Source organism: Aristolochia californica, unplaced genomic scaffold (assembly GCF_029961685.1).
Source record: "Aristolochia californica isolate CCGP_79_NKW_82.1479 unplaced genomic scaffold, dmAriCali1.0.hap1 SCAF_13, whole genome shotgun sequence".
Taxonomy (NCBI): domain Eukaryota; kingdom Viridiplantae; phylum Streptophyta; class Magnoliopsida; order Piperales; family Aristolochiaceae; genus Aristolochia; species Aristolochia californica.
The window spans coordinates 26,329,222-26,348,551 of record NW_027181804.1 but is presented as its reverse complement, the minus strand read 5'-3'; the positions used below and the strand labels follow the sequence as shown (position 1 = coordinate 26,348,551).

General features: G+C 36.7%; 1 protein-coding gene across 5 annotated transcripts; it reads left to right on the top strand.

The window, feature by feature from the left end:
* Positions 1-14,533: 14,533 nt before the first annotated feature.
* On the top strand, positions 14,534-18,401 carry LOC137948189 (U-box domain-containing protein 2-like). Of its 5 annotated transcripts, XR_011111593.1 has the most exons (4): positions 14,534-14,665; positions 14,753-14,981; positions 16,415-18,166; positions 18,331-18,401. XR_011111593.1 is itself a non-coding variant. In XM_068794181.1 (3 exons), exon 3 carries the CDS (start codon positions 16,424-16,426, stop codon positions 18,098-18,100), a length of 1,677 nt encoding a protein of 558 aa, XP_068650282.1. In that variant the 5' UTR covers positions 14,534-14,665; positions 14,753-14,981; positions 16,415-16,423; the 3' UTR covers positions 18,101-18,208. The 5 variants fall into 5 exon arrangements, 4 of the variants coding, with proteins under 4 accessions (XP_068650282.1, XP_068650283.1, XP_068650285.1 ...); XM_068794181.1 differs by lacking the exon at positions 18,331-18,401 and having other exon boundaries at positions 16,415-18,208; XM_068794182.1 differs by lacking the exon at positions 18,331-18,401 and having other exon boundaries at positions 14,544-14,618; positions 16,415-18,208.
* Positions 18,402-19,330: the final 929 nt, after the last annotated feature.

Here is a 19,330-nt window from a genome sequence, read left to right as displayed (position 1 = left end):
CTGTGACTCTTTGGTTTGCTGGTGATGGCTGACACTAGGATCTACTTCTGAAAAGTCTTTTTGTCTTCAAAATTAGCGTTGTTTAAAGTGCACCTATTCCAGCTTATAGTACTATCCTACTGTTGGTTTGTCTTATCTTAGGTTTATGAATGTTGGTTATTAACTACCAGAAAGTGGTTTCAATTGATATTTGCTATCCTTGACTATTATTTGGCCGCTTGTATAATGTGACTATGGATACCTGTAATCGGCCCCAGTTGTTCTCCACTGAGCTTACAGTCAATGTCTCTTGTATGCCCAAAATAAACACAGGTTACAAAAGACTTCCTAAACACCTATCTTCAGCTGCTTTTTTTTTGTTTTTTTTTTTGTTTTGACAGAACTATTAATGGGTGCCCGAAATCTTTGAAAGTTAGAATAAAATACAAGAAAAAGATTGGGGCAGAAGACACTAAAAATACGTGGGCAACACCCCCGCCCCCCCTTCCACTTCCTTGTTTGAGTGAGGTGGGGTGTTTTTGTCCTCCCATGTATTCTGTAGAACTCAGGGAAGTGGAGGGGACCTACCACTTATGAGCCAATGGAAAGATGGAAAGGAGGGTCTATACCCCTCTCTGCGTCTAAAGCTAAAATGGTGAGGTTGCCTCCCCATCCTTATAGTGAAAAGGGGGGCAGTCATTTCTCTCTCTCTTTATGTGTGCTGTGGAGGTCATCTACCTGGTCTCCCCTTCACTATTTCTCAGTCCTGGGGATGAACATCCTTGTGTTACCTGATACTGGACTTTTATCTTCCCAATTTGGCATAGTAGGCTTATATGGACTTAGGTGTAGGAAGTATTCTTGTAACACATAGTGGGAAACCATTCCAGACAAATCTGCTAGTGTATGCTGTAATTTCAGTAGTAGAGCTCGAATCATTATATCCTGTCTTTGCTCAACAGATCAGAGTCTTTAAGAAGCCAATATCATTAAGATTCTGAATCTGTGATGGTTACTCTCCCATGTCTAGAAGAAGCCAACGCAGCTAAATTAGTTATGTCTGTGCGATAAGTCTGCTTCTATGCGAAAACATGCACCAATGGTTTGTTTTTAACTTTTACATGAATTAAAGAATCAGAAGAAAAATAGAGAAACCAGCAAGTAGATGATCAATTAGTGACATTGCTAGCCCAATCAATATCTGTGTATGCGTGAAGAATAAGTGGAGACACAATGAGGAAACAATGAAGGCTTGAAATAAGGTATCCTTCATATAGGGTTAAATGAACATAATTGCTGCAAACTACACTGATCGAGGAGTATATATGAATTGCATAGCTAATGAATGGGTGAGAAATTATGATAGCAAACCAACCACGTGTGTAAAGTGTATTTACGATAATGGCACTAGGGTTGTGACAATAATTTGGTTGATGTTGAGTTTGAAATAAATTTTTTACAAACCCTAGATATAATTCTCTAGGATCGGAGTCTAGTGTATGGTTAAAACCTGGTTGCCAAGAAATGTAAAGACTTTATTATATAAATGGGATAATGAGGTAAGATTAAGTTTCTAAGTTAGCTTTATTCCATAAGAACCAATTTTAAGATTAGTTAATGGGGTAAGATTAATTCTAGCTTTTAATTCTCATAACCTACTTGCATTTATTAACCTCCATAAATAATAAATTTTGTTCAATCTTCTCAAACTGAAGGGTTTGAATTACTTGTTTTTAGTTCGTGGTTAGAGACAAATAACTTCCAAGGTCTCAATTATGACATTTAATAGTGATAAACTTGTTTTATTTCACATGTCTTAGCACACTCTAAATCATTTATTTTTATGTTAAAAGGTAAAAATAAAATAGTTATATTAAAATTGATAATATTTATATCAGGTTGATTTGCACCTAAGTAACAAATTAGTAATTCTTGGTTAATTGATTTAACTTATATTAATTGATTTTCATCTGATTGATGAAAATGGATTCTTGCAATTGAAGATCAAATCCAACCGGTAATACCATATATAGGATTGATGATTTGTTATGCTCTTTAGATTCTCCAAAAGATAATATGCATAATTATTTCTCAATTTTGAGCTTTCATTAGAAGCTATAAGAAGGTACAGATTCTAAGTTAAAATTTTAAAACGCATGGAGTGTTCAATTAAAGTTTGGCAAACAATAAAAAAAGGCACACACCATAAAAGACTATTTTTTCTTCTTGATGTTCCCATAAAGGTGGTCATTGCTTAAGAACTTTTGCTCAATTAGCTAAAAATACAAAGAGATTTCTGGCTCTTTTTAAGCCACATATAATCCCTAATTACACAAATTGATCTCTCCCCAAGAGATTCACTACAAACTATATTCGGCCTCTAGCAAACACTCCATTTCTAGATTCCAAACTCTAGAAAGCCAATTCTTCTAGTTTTAAGGTACTAAAGAACCTCTATAAAGAAAGTTAAAAAACCTTTCTTCAAGTGAGATCCAAACCTCTAAATCTTTAACCACAAAAGATGAAATGTATAGGAGTTTGATGGAACTTTGAATGATAGAGTAAGAAGAGGGATTGGAATTGGGCAATTTTGAGGTTTTTCTCTTCTGAAGGGTATATTAGAATAGAGAAGCTCAAAAACAATCTTTTAGAGGTTTAATATGCCAATATAAGCTTATCTCTTGATTCTCTATGAGTTTGGGGGCCTATTTATAAGTTTTTCAACCAAACTAGACGTTTTTTGTCCATTAGCAAAAATGTAAAAAGTGTTGATCGATTAATGAAAAGATATGATCGACCAAACATGTATAACAACTATGTTTTTTATGTGTTTCCTGAGCCTATTGATAAATCAAAGCATCAATCATTGAGTTTTCAACCTTTCAAAAAACTAATTGATCGATCAAATCCAATTCGATTGATCGATCATGCTTTTATAGAACTGACCATGCAAAATTTTATATGATCAAATCATGCAATAGGGGATGATCGATCATGTTTTATAGCATTTCCTAGTAGTATTCTGTTTGATCAGTCATTTTTCAACCAATGAACAATTATGCTTTATAAGTTGTCTCATACCACATTCTGGATAATTAATCAAGCTCATGTAGGTTAGTCAATTATGGCATATGCTAGTGTACTATTTTGACATTTAAGCATAATATAGGTTATTTTAAGGGATTTACCATTGTAAAATATTTATATGCATTCGGTTAAAACATGGTCTTGAAAAGTTTCATGCCCTAAAGCTCCATAACAAAAATGTGTTTAATAATCAAGTTTGTTTGGCTATCTACTTGCATTTTAGAGTTCTTGAAATTTTCTATTTAACATTGATTCTAGGTCTTCAAGTATTTAAGTTTTATTTTTTATTTTTTTATTTTTTATGTGGAAGCTCTTCTTCTCGAAAATAATCTTCGACGTGTTTTTTGCTTTGGATCTTAACTTGGGAACTTGGTCAATCATTTTTTTTCTTGAGCTTTTGCCATAGACCTCGTAATATTTGTGTTTGGAAGACATGTGTCTAAAATACACCGATAACAAGATAGTAACACACTTTCAAATTACCCATTTTGTTAGCATCAAAATAATGGAAACTAACCAGATTTTACCATTGATCTAACAAATGCTCACTCAAGTAAGAATGTAGTTGTATATGGTCTTTTGGGAGAGATTTGATTTGTGTAATTGGGTATTATATTTGGCTTAAATATAGCCAAATCTCTTTGCATGTAATTTTTTTCTAATAGTGTACATTAGTGAAAATTTCTAGACCAATGGTTCTTGCTAGGGGAACTTCACAAATAGAAAATCTTAATCTCGTTGTGGTGTGTGCATTTTCACTTAAAATCTTTTAAACAACTTTTCCCATCAAACACTCAATTTAACACACCCACCACCCCAGAAAAACTACCAGGGGCAATAATTGGTATCAAAACAAGTCTAAATCCTTTGAAATCTAAAGTCTACTTGATTTCTTGACATCTCAAGACAAGACACTTCTTCCAGAAAAACAATCCACCAACCATCACCCAATGTTCAATGGAGTGAGTTAATGCTTATTTGATGGTAAGAATGAAAATTTTCCTTTAGTCCATGGATTGGGACATTTGGCCTTTTACAAAGGATAAACCACTACTAAAAATAGTTGATAGAAATTTGGTCTCTAAAGAATATGAAGAACTCACTAGGAAGATAAGGAGCAAACTTAGGACAAAGACTCTAGGATCGACTTCTTGCCCATAAAAGAACTACAAGGTTCAAAGACTCTAGGATCGGCCTATTGCCCAATACGATGAATTCAAAATGAAAATAGTTGAATCCATAGATGATATGAACTTTAGGTTCACGCATATCATCAATGAGTTGAACATCCTTGCTGAAGGAATTTCTATTTATAGATGCCATACTCCGTCCAAGCAGAATGATAAATGTGAGGAAATGTCAAATTAGAGGGAACACTTCTAAACTTGACAACAAAGTAAGTACCTCCAACATTTCGAAGAGTATAGTGAAGCCAAGTTGGGTCGATTTGGAATTTTGTAGAAGGTAAATATAGGATTTTGAAGAGTTATTCTTCCCAAACAATCTACAAATTACCTCATATATGAAGAACACAAAGATATCCATTTAGTCCATTGAGCTAAATGATCTTCTAGGCAGCACCTTCATGGGGATGACCATATATATGAAGGAAAATTGGCCTATCAACCTCCATAATGACCTCCAACAGACTATGCAAGAAGCTATTCAGTTGGTATTGGGGAAGACAATGGAGAGTTCATACGAAGTGAAGATCAGGGACCTCACTATGGCACAAAGGAAAAAAAATCGTCACCCTCATCCTCAACCAAAGTAAGGGGAGATTTTCACGATTGACTACGACTGACATCTTTTGGATGTGGGCCATTACTGAGAGGTCAACCCCACAATGGCATAATTTGGCTATGATGAGTTGAGCAAAAAGATGTCCATCTACTCATGAACTTGTGGCCATATCCATTATCCTAGTCTCCATGGAGTAACTGATGTTAAGGTTTTTTTTAGTGCACAAGGATATTGATAGGCTTTAAGTACCGAACATGAAAGATTAAGGCTAATATTTGTCTTACAATGAGAAACCACAACCAGGCCCTAGTCCTAGGAATTCTTTTGCAAAAAATGATGGTTGGGTGGCAGTTATTTACACTTCTTCAACAATATCATGCTATTGTGGATATATATCATCTACAATGTGGATGACTTGTTCTAACCATCAAAATCACAAAAGCTACATTTTCCAACAACAGAAGCAGAACCAAGAGTTTTCATCAACAATGTTGATGCTTCGATTGCATTGTTGAATACCAATGTATGTGGGCCACCAACTTCTTCGTAAGGACTAACGCTTAGTGCGGATTTCTTGAGGAAGCCTTCCTTTGTCAATGTTGAGGAGGGGATGATGACTGGGCTCGTATGCATTACTATCATCATAGGAATGAATATGAATCCAATTTTTCCAATAGATCCCTATTGTTACAGATGGAGCCTTATGGGGAATGATAGAAAATGGATCGTTCCAAAAATGGACAAGGAAGGAACCATGAAATCATTGTCCTCAGTGATTTCATATTTATGATATGTGTGCTTCTACAACTCATCGATTTCCATTGTATCGCAGGTGGAAAATTTGGTAGCTTAAGAATTAAATATGCCCATGTCTTTACTGAGTATGTGATCGGAGCAAGGGTGGGCTTATCAACATTTGGAAATGTCTGATAAATGTCTACAAGATACTTATGCCTAGTTGTGACCTGGACTTGTCCAAGTTGATCAGACTCGGGTAACTTTGTTCTTAAATTGTTATCATAATTATACCATGCTTTAATGCCCTCAAGTAGCAAGCCTAATGTACTCGTCATCATCACAATATGGTTTAATTTCCTCAAGTAATACGCCAGAGTTTCCCTGGTTTAATGTTGAGTGTTGGTTCACAGAATATGTCATATTAGAAGCCATGCAAACAAAGACAAATGTGCCAGATCAAGGGACATCCAGGTTATGGGCAATGGAGGTCTTCTTATTGCATGTTTTATATTGGTTGTAGAGGTTAGTTTGGCTTGGGGAACTCATTGATAACCCACCAACCTCCCATTGAGAGGTTAATGAGCACTTATTGGTACACCCACAAGCTTTTATTTTCAATGATTTGAAAATCTTCCTGAAGTTCTTTTGTGAGAAATAGTGAGCTAAACTCTGGAAAAATCTTTCCTCTTTTCTCAAATCCTCCATATTATATAAGCATTAGGCAAGCTCCATCATTCACATTGTGCTACAAAGCAGGAAACTTGGATTTCTCGAGGAGAAGGTGTCTCTCCATTTATAAAAGCTGTAAGTCTTATCATTTTTTTTCTAGAAAGGTTCATTTAGAACCTATTTGAAACTAGATAGAAAGGGCCAAGCTAAAGCTAAAATGTAGCCAATCCCTTGGGGAGATTATTTGTAAAGGGTTTAGGGGTTCAGGATTCAAGGTTCATTGAGTATGTCATATTACAAGCCAAGCAAACTAAGACAAATGTGCCAAGACAAATGAGTACATGGCAAATATGACCTTCTTTTCTCAATTAGTCCACAAACTTTGGCAAAGCAAAAAAGACGACTTTCTGAGAATGGCAATACAAGAAGAGCTAAACCAACTTGAAAGAAATCAAGTTTTGACTCTAGTGTCTAGACCCTAAAATCAACAAGTAATTGGGACAAAATGGGTCTTTAGAAACAAAGGCAACGAGGCAAATAGAATTGTGAAAAAAAACTAGGTTAGTTACCAAAGGATTCGACTAAGAAGAAGGAATCGATTTTGAGGAAACTTATGCACCTGTAGCAAGACTACAAGTAATTAGAATACTATTAGCCGATAATTGTCACATAAACTTCAAATTGTACCAAATGGATGTTATAAGCGCATTTTTAAATTGGTACTTACAAGAGAAAGTTTATGTAGAATAACTCGAAGGATTTTAGGATATTAGTAAACTAAACCACATATATCAATTATATAAAGAAATTATATGGTTTGAAGCAAGCTGCTAGAACTTGGTATGAGAGACCTAGTGAATTCTTAGAGAAAAGGGGCTATAAGAGAGGTAGTGTGAACAAGATATTATTTACCAAGTCATGATAAAATTTTGAGTATTATCCAAATCTATGTGGATGATATCATTTTTGGCTAAAGCAACACTTCGCTATGTGAATAATTTGGTAAAATAATGAAAAACGAATTTGAGACGAGTTTGAAAGGTGAACTCACATTTTTTTCTTGGACTTCAAATAATGAAAATTGAAAATGGGACTTTCATAAATCAATCCAAATACACAAAAGGATTGCTTAAAAGATTCAACGTAAAAAAAATTTAAAATCAAGTTGCACACCCATGAGTCCATCCTTAAAATTGAACTTGAATAACTCAACTGGACTTATAGACCAAAAATTATATTGGTCTGTGATAGGGTCATTGCTATACTTATCAGCTAGTAGACCGGACATCTTGTTTTTGGTTTGCCTATGTGCTAGGTTCTAATCCGACACTATAGAATCACACTTAGTTGTCGTAAAAATAATTTTTTGATACTTACTTGGAACTACTAACTTGGGACTTTAGAATTCAAACTCTTCTACTATAGATTTATGTTGAAAGATATGATTTAATTAGTGTGTCATTGATATAATTAGTTTATGTTTTATGTCTCTTCTTCACTCTTACTAGGGTGAAGGGTATAATTGTAATATTATACTTTTACATTTATAAATAGACCTTAAGGGGGAGGGTTTGGACCAAGTCCAAAACCCTATTCTTCTCATCTTTTCTTACTTCAATTTTTTACCGAAGATGTGATCCATGGAGTACTGAAAACCAACATAGTATCATATCATTGATTTTCAGGACTCATAGCTATGGTTTTTTAGAATTCCAAACTTACTATTGCTCAATGGATGATCAACTTACTGATGGTAGCTACTTGGGACAGCTAATCTCTCTCTGGTATTTCTCTTGAAATCGTATTGCTCTGGTATTGTTCTCATTGGTCTCATCCACCCTGGCCGTCGAGCCCATTCTTAGTTGATCTTTTGTTCTTCCCCCTGGTGATCTTGGTGAAAGCTACATGATAAAACCGAGTCAAGTTCCAAGACTGGGTCTCTTAACTTAGCTCAACTCGGCTTCAAATCATAGTTGTCTCGTTGCTTCGTTGTTGTTTCTAGAAGATGAATTTCCCTTGGTGTCATTCGTCTTTGTTTATCACTCTTCTTGATTAGTTTGTAGAAGGGCTTGAGACTAGAAAAGAGGAGACAGAGAGAATGGTCTCCTTTCCTCGGTTTTTTTTCTTGGATATGACCACCACTACCAGAATCATGAATCCCCTACAACCCCCCTTGAATCGACCCAATGATATTTGGCTACTCCAATTGGCCTTATTGTATTCTCTGGTGATCAGTTCTCCCAGTTTTCCCAGAAGGCAATAATTGCCAGTACTGATCAATACAATAAGTTGATCACTAGTTCTCCCACGACACCAGTTCTATCTGGAAGTTTGCTCTGCATGTTGGCATATCGAGAGTCTTGGTGGTATCTCTTCTCTTTGTTGGCATTGGATCAAATTGGGTCAGATTGATCTTTCTGGAACATTGTTGTCAATCTCCCTTGATCAATGTAGCTTTATGTCCCTTGATCACTGGGTGTCGGCATCATTTACGCGGTTTGGAAATGCAACTTAGTTTATATACTCTATTGGAGCTTCTTGATTAACAGATCATGATTGGCTTTGCTAACTATCTCATGTATAAATAGTACCTCTATTGCATTGCTACTTGATTTATTTCTGGAAGTCGTATTTGGAAGTGAGCTTAATTTGGCAAAATTTGGCTCGTCTCTTCATTGGCGTTGAATCGGATTGGCTCTATTTGGATTTATTGGCATCTTTGTCGTCTCCTTGGTACCAAACTGTATCTTTATTTTTTACAGAGATTCCTAGCCAATTACCAACTCTTTCCAGCGAGTCTAGTTGGTTCCAATTGATTTATTTTTGGAAGTTTATCCAGCTGGTATCTCTGTTGCCACTGGTAACTCTGGACATTAAGCGTGGAAATTTCTTAAAATTTGCATCAATGGAGGCATATGTGTTTGCTTATTTCTGGCGGAATTGTTCGTTGGATGGCTTTTTATATCTCAAAAGTCTTTCCAGTAGCAGAGACAACTTCGTCTTTGCTACGTAGTTTATTTCTCGAAGTTGCTTTTCACAATCTCCGTTGTCTCTATGTTGGACATTCCCATTCTGTTGGCATCTTCTTTCGAAAACTTTCCCGAGTTGGCGTAGATCAACAACATCGGATTGCAATTATCACCAGATTTGCCACAATCATCATCGTAATTGATCAACAGACTATGCAGGATCAGCTGTGTTGCTTACTAGTTCTCTTTGGTTGTCTCCCACTCTGTTGTCTCTTCATTTGTTTTGTTGTCATTTTGCATGGCAGCCTGTTAGTTATATTAAGTTGTTGATGTTGATTTCATTGTCATCCAACTTGGATTAACCTACTCTTATCTTGGCCATCAATCACGCTTTGATTGTAGCAGACGTTGATTCATCAACCAGAGCTAAGGACCTAAGTTATACGAGTTACCTCATAAATATCTACACAACTTATTATTGTTGTTCATTCGAGTTAATGATGATTTTTTTGTTGGGAAGATCATCTCCCAAGTTGGTATCAGATTACTAATATATATCAACTTACTGATATTTGATATATGATTAATGGTATTTTATTGTGAGAGAAGCTTGAAACCAATCCTGATTCAGACTAACTTGGGTTGACTCTATACCAACAAGTCCAAATTGTGTTGCCCATTTCGAGTTCATTACTACTTCCGATCCGGGACTCATCTAGACTTGGTATAACTCGGTTCTTTAAAACGTGATCCTAAGTTGGTATGACTCATTCTTGACTCGGCTTGACAAGGTCTACTGACTCGGCCGCTTGACATGGTCTCTTGACTTTGGCTTGATTTTTACCTTGGTTAATCCTCAACTTATTACTTGGTGCACAACTTCTTCATTCTAGGTTGGACGCTGCAGATTATTTCATATGTGTTTATTACTCTTAAAGACTTTCATTATTTACCTGTTATTCGCTACTATACAACTGTAAATTTGGTACGTATTATTTGGGCATTGGACCATTTTCACAACTGCTATTGTGTCTTTTTGATTGAGATATTATTATTGAAAAATAAATCCTCAGTTGTTTGCCTTGGGTTCATTATTTGCTTATTGATATCGACATTGATTAGTTGGTTCATATGATATAGAATTTGAATTCCTTAGGAAAATAAAACACATGATGACCCCGACTTCTTCATCTTATCTTCCTTATCATTCTCCATTACCCTTTAGGGGGGGGGTTAGTGCACATGACTCCGGACATGATCTTCATGCGCATTACGCAGTTCATGACCTGATGTCGTTAGGGAGCGCCGAAATTCATGTCATGTACATGAAGATACATGACTCAAGAGTTCGTGTCTCAAGAGTAACGGGCGGAAAGTGCTTTCCACCTGATTTTGAGAATCATCTACATGACTCTCGCGCGGGCTCTCTCTCGGTCTCTCGGGGCTGTCTCTTGGGGCTCTCTCTGTCGCACACCCTCTCTGCTATTTCATTCCCACAACCCACTCTCGTTCCACAACCCTCTCTCATTTCGGAGCCCTCTCTCGGTGTTGCCGCAACCCTCTCTCGTTCCGTCGCCGTTGCCTACTAGCCCGTCCCCGTTGCCATCGTCGTTGCCCGCCGCCGTTGCTGGCCGTCGTCATTGCCCTCTGGCTCACAGCTGAGGAAAACGACGATGGTTTAATTTTTCCTAAGTTAGGAAAAATTAAACTATCTTCATAAAAATTATTATTTTATAATTTTTATTTATAAAATAATTATTTTTATTTATTTAATATATTTATTTTACAATTACTATATTAAAATAGTGATTTAATAGTCATAATTAAAATATTTTTAAAATAAATATTTGATAAATTATTTTTGGCATAATTATCCGATTGCTATAGTTAATTAAACCATTAGTTTTAAATTTTGTGATAATATATTAATAATTAATAATACATAAAATATATTAAATACAAATATATAGTGTGTTAAAGTTATGATTAGATCAATTTTTTCTCTTAAATTATTCATTTTTAGGTTAAAGTATATCATATGTTATTAATAAATTAATAACTCAACGTATTACTTTCGTTTTTGTTATTTATAATGTTATTTATTTATTATTTTTAATTAATCATGTAGTATTTCATTGGCTCATGTAATTACCATATTAATGTACAATAAAATATCTAATTCAATTAGTAAATATATTAGTATATTTAATTATACATTAAATAACTTATTCGTGTAGTAATAATAGTCGTTTTACCTAATTTGGGGTTTAAGGATTATGTTGTAATTAAGTGTACTATAAAAGTTTAGAAATTCTCTTGTTTTTTATGTTTTTCTCATGTTGGGGCACTAACACTGGAAACTATTTTCCAGTGCACATGAAGTCGTCAACACTAACACCAAGTGCGAAGATGATCTTCATGTACATAATTGACATGATCTTCATGTTGGACATGAACTTGATCTTCAAGAATCCATTTGGGGCACTAACCCCCCCCCCCCCCCCCCCCTTATTCTTTGGTTGTCTTTCTCCTATCGTCCTTTTTTTTTACTCTCACATACCCCTTTGGCCAACCCTTTTTTGGAGTGTTACTTTGGTTGGTCATTTTTATATATGGGTGTTTTTGGCTTTCTTGGGTTTTTTATCTCCTTGTGAATGACACGCATTACCCACTTTAGGGGGGGGGGGGGGGGGGGGGGGGGGGGGTGTGAATCCCCCAAATAGATTTTTCAAGTTCAAATTCATGTCCAACATGAAGATCATGTCAGTCATGTACATGAAGATCATCTTCGCACTTGGTGTTAGTGTTGACGATTTTATGTGCACTGGAAAACAGTTTCCAGTGTTAGTGCCCCAACATGAGAAAAAGATAAAAAACAAGAGAATCTCTAAACCTTTACAGTACACTTAATTACAACATAATCCTTAAACCCCAAATTAGGTAAAACAACTATTATTACTACACGAATAAGTTATTTAATGTATAATTAAATATATTAATATATTTATTAATTGAATTAGATATTTTATTATGCATTAATATGGTAATTACATGAGCCAATGAAATACGTGCATGATTAATTACAAATAATAAATAAATAATGTTATAAATAACAAAAACGAAAGTAATATGTTGAGTTATTAATTTATTAATAACATATGATATACTTTAACCTAAAAATGAATAATTTAAGAAAAAAAATTTATCTAATCATAAATTTAATACACTATATATTTGTACGTAATATATTTTATGTATTATTAATTAATAATATATTATCACAAAATTTAAAACCATATGTTTAATTAACTATAGCAATCGGATAATTATGCCAAAATAATTTATCAAATATTTATTTTAACAATATTTTAATTATGACTATTAAATCACTATTTTAATATAGTAATTTTAAAATAAATATATTAAATAAATAAAAATAATTATTTTATAAATAAAATTTATAAATTAATAATTTTTATGAAGATAGTTTAATTTTTCGTAACTTAGGAAAAATTAAACCATTGTCATCATCCTCAGCGGTGAGCCAACGGGCAATGATGACGACGACGACGACGACGACGGGCCAGTGGGTAACGGCAACGGCGGCATGCAACGCTGACAGAGGCGGCGCTCCGACGGTACACCGAGAGGGAGAAGAGAAGGCCGAGAAGCTCCGCAACAGATGCTCGACTTCCCATGCTCTACGACGAAGGTCGAGAGGGAGAGGAGTGGGAGGATGACTGTTAAACCGAAGCCAATGGCTGAAATCAAAGCCGAATGGGGAAATCAATGCCGAATCAAAGTAGAAATTAAAAAATCAAAGCCCAAATGTCAAAATCGAGCGGGAAGTTCAGAGGGAGAGGGAGTCCGAGATGGAGAGAAAGACGCCGAAAGGACGTTCGCAGCGAGATGGACGCCGTAGCAAGGGAGACCAAAGAGGGACGGTGGAGACGAGAGAGGGAGTAGAGAACGAGAGAGGGCTGCATGAATGAAATGGCAAAGAGGGTGTGCGGCAGAGAGAGCCCTGCGATAGTGTCATGTACTTGATTCTCAAAATCAGGCGGAAAACACTTTCCGCCGTTTACTCTTGGGACATAAACTCCTGAGTCATGGATGATCATGTACATGACATGATGTTTGGCACTCCCTAACGACTTCAGGACTTTAACTGAGTGATGCACATGAAGATCATGTCCTGAGTCATATTGACTAACCCCCCCTTAGTGATTATTATCACTATATTTGTTCGAAATCATTTGAGGTTAGTTTTGACTTATGTTGTATCATCGATTTCTACCCTGTGAGAGGACGTGCCCGATTTCATCCTTATCCTTGGGCACCATGATAGAGGAATTTATTACTACATTTATGTTATATGTTTCCAGCTAGGATCATTGTCATTATCTCCCAATTTGATGGGGAATGTTGGAAGATATGATATAATTAAGGTGTCATTGATATAATTAGTTTATGTTTTCTCTCTTCTTCACTCTTACTAGGGTGAAGAGTATAACTATAATATTACATTTTTATTATTTATAAAGAAAACTTAAAGGGGAGGGTTTGGACCAAGTCCATAACCCTATTCTTCTCTCGTTTTCTTCCTTCTCTTCTCTATCGAATATGTGATCCAATAGTGACCAAATATTGATATTCACGACTCATAGTTATGATTTTTTAGAATTTCTAACTTGCTATTGCTCGGTGGATGATCGACTTACTGTTGGTATCTACTCAAGACTGCTAATCTCTTTCTAGTATTTCTCTTGAAATCATATTATTTTGGTATTACAATAAATTCGAGATAATGATATTATTGTAATTAAATTAGAAGTAAATAGTGGAGCCTTGAAGTCATAGATTGAAATGAACGAATATATTGACATTTATTAAATATGATGAAACTTTAGGTTATACAATTAAATAGTGAATTTGAGTTTGAATTGTATTTTATTAAGTCTATATGATAGGTTAAAAATATTTGAAGTTGGTCTGATGTGTCTGAACACACCTGCCGCTTCTGAGGTGGCGAGCGCGTAGATATCGCTATCGAATACGACCCTGCCAATCAAAAAGAAACATTTTTAAAACTCAAAACCGACAATTCTCCTCATTGCACGTGGCAGTATATGCCACCTCCGCTCCTCGGTAACGCCAGCTTTCCTTACCGTAATCCATTTCAAACTTCTACCTTGTCATAACGGTTCGATTTCCTGATGCCACCATATTGTCAGCCGTCCGATCTCTTAATCTGCTCGACATTTAATGAAGCCTGAAACGGATACCCAGAAAAAATAAAATACAAAATACTGGGAGGTCCTCCCTTGTCATGGAATGAAAACTGGAGAGAGAGATTGTCGGAGAGGTCTGCTTTGAAGAAGAACGAAGGGCGAAGAGCATTCGATGCGATTGTCTCTTTCGATTTGAATCTGGGTCTTGCTCCTTTTTTATATTGGTTTCATCTATTTGATGTCTTGGAGGTTTTCTCTGTTCCTCTGTTTTTGTATTTTCAAAATGGATTTGAACATGTTAATGTTCTTACACTGTCTCGGTTTGTTCGGCTGCAGTTGGAACAGAAGCGGAAGCTGAAGGCTGCCATGCTTTTCTGCTCCATTCACTTCGACGCTTCACCGATTAGGGAGTACCGTCAATTCTTCCATCATTTTTGCTCTTAAAGGGAAGAGGAAAAGTTCTCAGCTTTTCTTTTTCAGTCCGTCTTGTGCCTTGTAGAGGAGAGAAGCGAGTTGCAGTTGGAGTGGGAGTGAAGTTTGATAAAGCAGTTGTTCCTGATTTCAGGTATATTCCTAGTTTTTTTCCTCTTTTCTTTTGCTTGCTACCTTTTCTTTTCAGAAAATTTCTTCGATTTGTTTTTTTTTTTTGTACGTTTGCGGTTGGAGAAATTTCAATTCACTCCATGAGAGTTATCGAATTTCTCACTTGAGAAAGACGTCTATCTTCTCTTCAAAGCCACGTCTTTCTCTGCTGTATATTCGTAATGCAACTATTTGTCCTAAAAATCTGATTTTTAAGGTAGCAGAAGCCAGAACCTGTTAAAAAAAAAAAAAAGAGTGTCGGTAAAGAGACAAAGCGCGCTTTGGTTTACACACTATACCGACCATTTCAAAGTCTGATAATTAAGTAAAGCTAAGCTGGAGCCCTGGAAGGTTTATTTTTTCATCTCAAAGCTAGTAATATCTACTGTTGTTTTTATTATTGGAAGCTGAATGTTGTATTTGTTCATTCTTCTCGTTCGAAATCGAGTCTTTTTGAAACTGTGCGAGCAAAAAAAAAAAAAAAAACTCCTTGGATTGTAACTCTGAAAGTTTGTAATTTTGAACTCAAATTTGCGCCGAGGACAGAGGGGAACTAGCCCTGATTTATAGCCGTTGGTTCTGATCAATGCAGTGCGTCGTTTAAATTGTTTTGTCCTTTCTAAACTTTTTTTATTTTGAATGTTCTGCAGACATGCCCCTGGTTAGTAGGTGAACCATGGGGCATCCGGACATGAGTTTTCAGATGATTATCCTATTTCTGTCGGTTAGTTTGGTTCACCTTTGAGAGAGAGAGAGAGAGAGAGAGAGAGAGAGAGAACTGTTAAGAGGAAAAAATCGATTACTTTATGGATTGGCTTAGCATAAAAAGGGTCCCAGTTTGATTTAATTTTCCTGTCATCGCCGGTCACTTCTCACCCACTAAATTTACAAGTTATTTCTTTCTTACTTTGACTTCATCGTTGGATCCATATCTATGGTCGATCAAATCTTGCGATAAATGCGTCCGAAAGAGGTACGTCTTTTCAAAGGAATTTAATTGCTTCTCATATCGCTCTTGGTCTTTTCTGCTGAAGCGTAAGCGTCAAACTGTAGAGGGGTCCATAATTTGCTTGCTGCTGCGAAAATTCGGCTTAGCACCTGGTTAATAAAGCATTCTAAGCCGTAACCAGAGAATCATTTGGAAGCTGGTGATAGCCGTCGAGGTGCCTTTGTTTTTTAGCTTCCTTAGTTAATTCTTGTAGGGGAGTCAGTGGCCTTGCTTTTTGTACTTTCGATTCGGCCGGTCGTGCGTTGCAAGATTCTGGAAACCCACCCCAGATCATGGGTTCCTTTTAGGTTTTTAATTTCTTCCTTGCTGATCATTGTAACTTCTCCTTCTCTTTGAAGGCCATCAATGTTCCTCTGTTTTTTTTTCTGAACTTGGCTTCTGGGTTTTCTTGTGTACCGAATTCTCAGATTACTGCAATGGTTGAAGAAGGTGAGAAGATAGTGGATGCCCAACAGCAATCTGCTGTAGAGTGTCTGTCTCAAGCCCGAGAACTCGTTCCCAAGGCACTTGAGAGCGCGAGGGCCATAAAGAATTTTCCTGGCCGATGGAAGACCATCATCTCTAAATTAGAAAATATGCCGTCGCGTTTGTCTGATTTATCCAGCCATCCGTGCTTCTCGAAGAATGCTCTCTGCAGGGAGCAATTACAAGCCGTGACCAACAGCTTAATTGAGACTATTGAATTGGCCGATTGCTGCATGAAGAACAGATTCACGGGTAAACTTCAGATGCAGAGTGATCTGGATGCCTTGGCAGCAAAGCTGGACCTGAATTTGCGAGACTGCGGGCTTCTGATTAAGACTGGGGTACTTGGGGAGGCTACTTTACCGTTATCTGTAGCTCGTGCTACTGAACCTGATGTGGCATCATGGAACATAAGGGAGCTGCTTGCAAGGCTTCAGATCGGCCATCTCGAGGCTAAGCACCGAGCTCTTGATATACTTGTAGATGTCATGAAGGAAGATGAGAAGAATGTATTATCTGTCATGGGTAGGAGTAATATATCTGCACTCATCCAATTGCTCACAGCCACCTCTCCCAGGATTAGAGAGAAGGCTGTGACAGTTATATGTTCCCTTGCAGAATCTGGGAGTTGTGAGAACTTGCTTGTCTCTGAAGGAGTTCTACCACCTATTATTAGACTGGTTGAATCAGGAAGCTCTGTGGGTAAAGAGAAGGCAACAATTTCTCTTCAGAGGTTATCCATGTCATCTGAGACAGCTCGTTCCATTGTTGGACATGGTGGGGTGCGTCCTCTGATTGACATTTGTAGGATGGGAGAATCAGTTTCTCAGGCGGCAGCAGCAGGCGCTTTGAAGAATATTTCAGCTGTACCCGAAGTAAGACAAAATCTTGCTGAAGAAGGGATTATCAAGGTCATGGTTAATCTCTTGGATTGTGGAATCTTGTTGGGCTCCAAGGAGTATGCCGCCGAATGCTTGCAGAATCTAACAACCAGTAATGAGAATCTTAGACGAGCTGTTGTTGCAGAAGGAGGGATTCGGAGTCTCTTGTCCTATCTTGATGGCCCATTACCACAAGAGTCTGCAGTGGCTGCTTTGAGAAATCTAGTTAGTGCTGTTTCCTTGGAGAGGTTGGTTGCTCTAGGTCTTCTACCTCGTTTGCTTCATGTGCTTAAAGCAGGTTCTTTAGGAGCTCAACAAGCTGCAGCATCTGCTATATGTAGAATATGCAGTTCAGTTGAGGTTAAGAAAATGGTTGGTGAAGTTGGGTGCATTCCCTTTCTTATAAAGATGCTTGAAGCAAAAACCAACAGTGCCAGAGAGATCGCAGCTCAAGCAATTTGTTACTTATTAAATGTCCCACAGAACAGTCGGGAAGTGAAGAAGGACGAGAAGAGTGTACCAAATCTTGTCCAGTTGCTTGATCCTAGCCCACAGAACACAGCAAAGAAGTATGCAGTTTCATGTCTTGGGTCTCTTTCTTCAAGTAAAAGATGCAAGAAGTTGATGATTTCTTATGGGGCGATTGGGTATCTAAAGAAGCTCAGTGAGATGGAGATACCTGGAGCTAAGAAGCTGCTTGAGAAACTGGAGAGAGGAAAGCTCCGAAGTTTGTTCAGCAGGAAATAGAAACATGATCTTCTATGTAATATTACTGTATCAGTTTCATAATCTTCATGAAACGAAGTATGTGGGGTAAGTGAAGTGATGTGATTATTTAACTTGTATTTTATTTAATCATGTCTCAACTTGTTCTCCCCTTTCTATTGAAACTGCTAATCTCAATGGAAGATCATGTGCCCAGTTAGTAATCTTCTTCTTCTGGTGTTGGTACTTTTGTTTCATTTGGGTTTTTGCAGCAACAGCAGGGGTAGGTGAGCGGCTTCAGCTGTGTGAGAACAACTGAGACTAAACTGGTTTGGTTCCATCTTGTTTCTGTTTCTTAGTAGCACCTTCTGGTGCAACTTCTAAATTTTATTAGCTTGTTGTATTGGTTATCGGTATTATCATCATCGCCACCTTTTGAAAAGCTTCCACTGCGATAATTTGATTTCATGATCCTTCGTCTCCATCTTTATCATTAACTTCTTCTTTCTCTTCCTTTTTTAATCCCTCCCACATCTGTTTCAGAGTTGGTCCTTGAATAAGATCCTTCTCTTTCGTCCTTTCGATTTCGTTGATGATGAGAAATTCCTCACCAGTGAATCTCATTGTTGATTACGATTTCATTAGTTAAATTCTTTATTTCTTTAAATGATCTGCTGTAAAAACTGTTATCTCATTGGGCAGCCAAAATGAACTGTAAAAACTTTTCTTTATCATTCCCAATAGTTGATTCTTGTTCACTCCATCCTAGAATGAGAGCACACTCATTCTAGTTAACAATCAGACGCTCTCATGCCCGTTTTCTAACAGCCGTTTGTTAAGGTTCTTAACGAATACTCTTTCTTCTCCTCAACCTTGACTTCGACTCTCTCACGCGGCAATCCATCTCTGCCACGAGAAGGCTAAGAGATGGACGAAAATCTTCTGGACATCCTCTTCACTCACTAAATCTTCTGGACATCCTGAGGCACAAAACACCTTCTGAATCCAGCTATACATCTGTATGTGTTCATTTATTCATTAGGATTTAGTTTTCTGCAATTCCAGGTTTAATGGAGAGTTCATTATTCATTTTGTGAGTCGATGGAACAAATTATTGCTTGTTATATAGCAAAGCTTAAATATCTCAATCTCTATATCTCTCTGAGTTTTTTCATTTATTCATTAGGATTTAGTTTCTTCAATTCCAGGTTTAATGGAGAGTTCATTATTCATTTTTGAGAGACTTACATAGATGAGGACTTTTTGAGTTAA

What these genes read in the sequence shown, in the direction of transcription:
- LOC137948189 (XM_068794181.1), top strand. Translation starts at nt 16,424, where the DNA reads ATGGTTGAAGAAGGTGAGAAGATAGTGGATGCCCAACAGCAATCTGCT.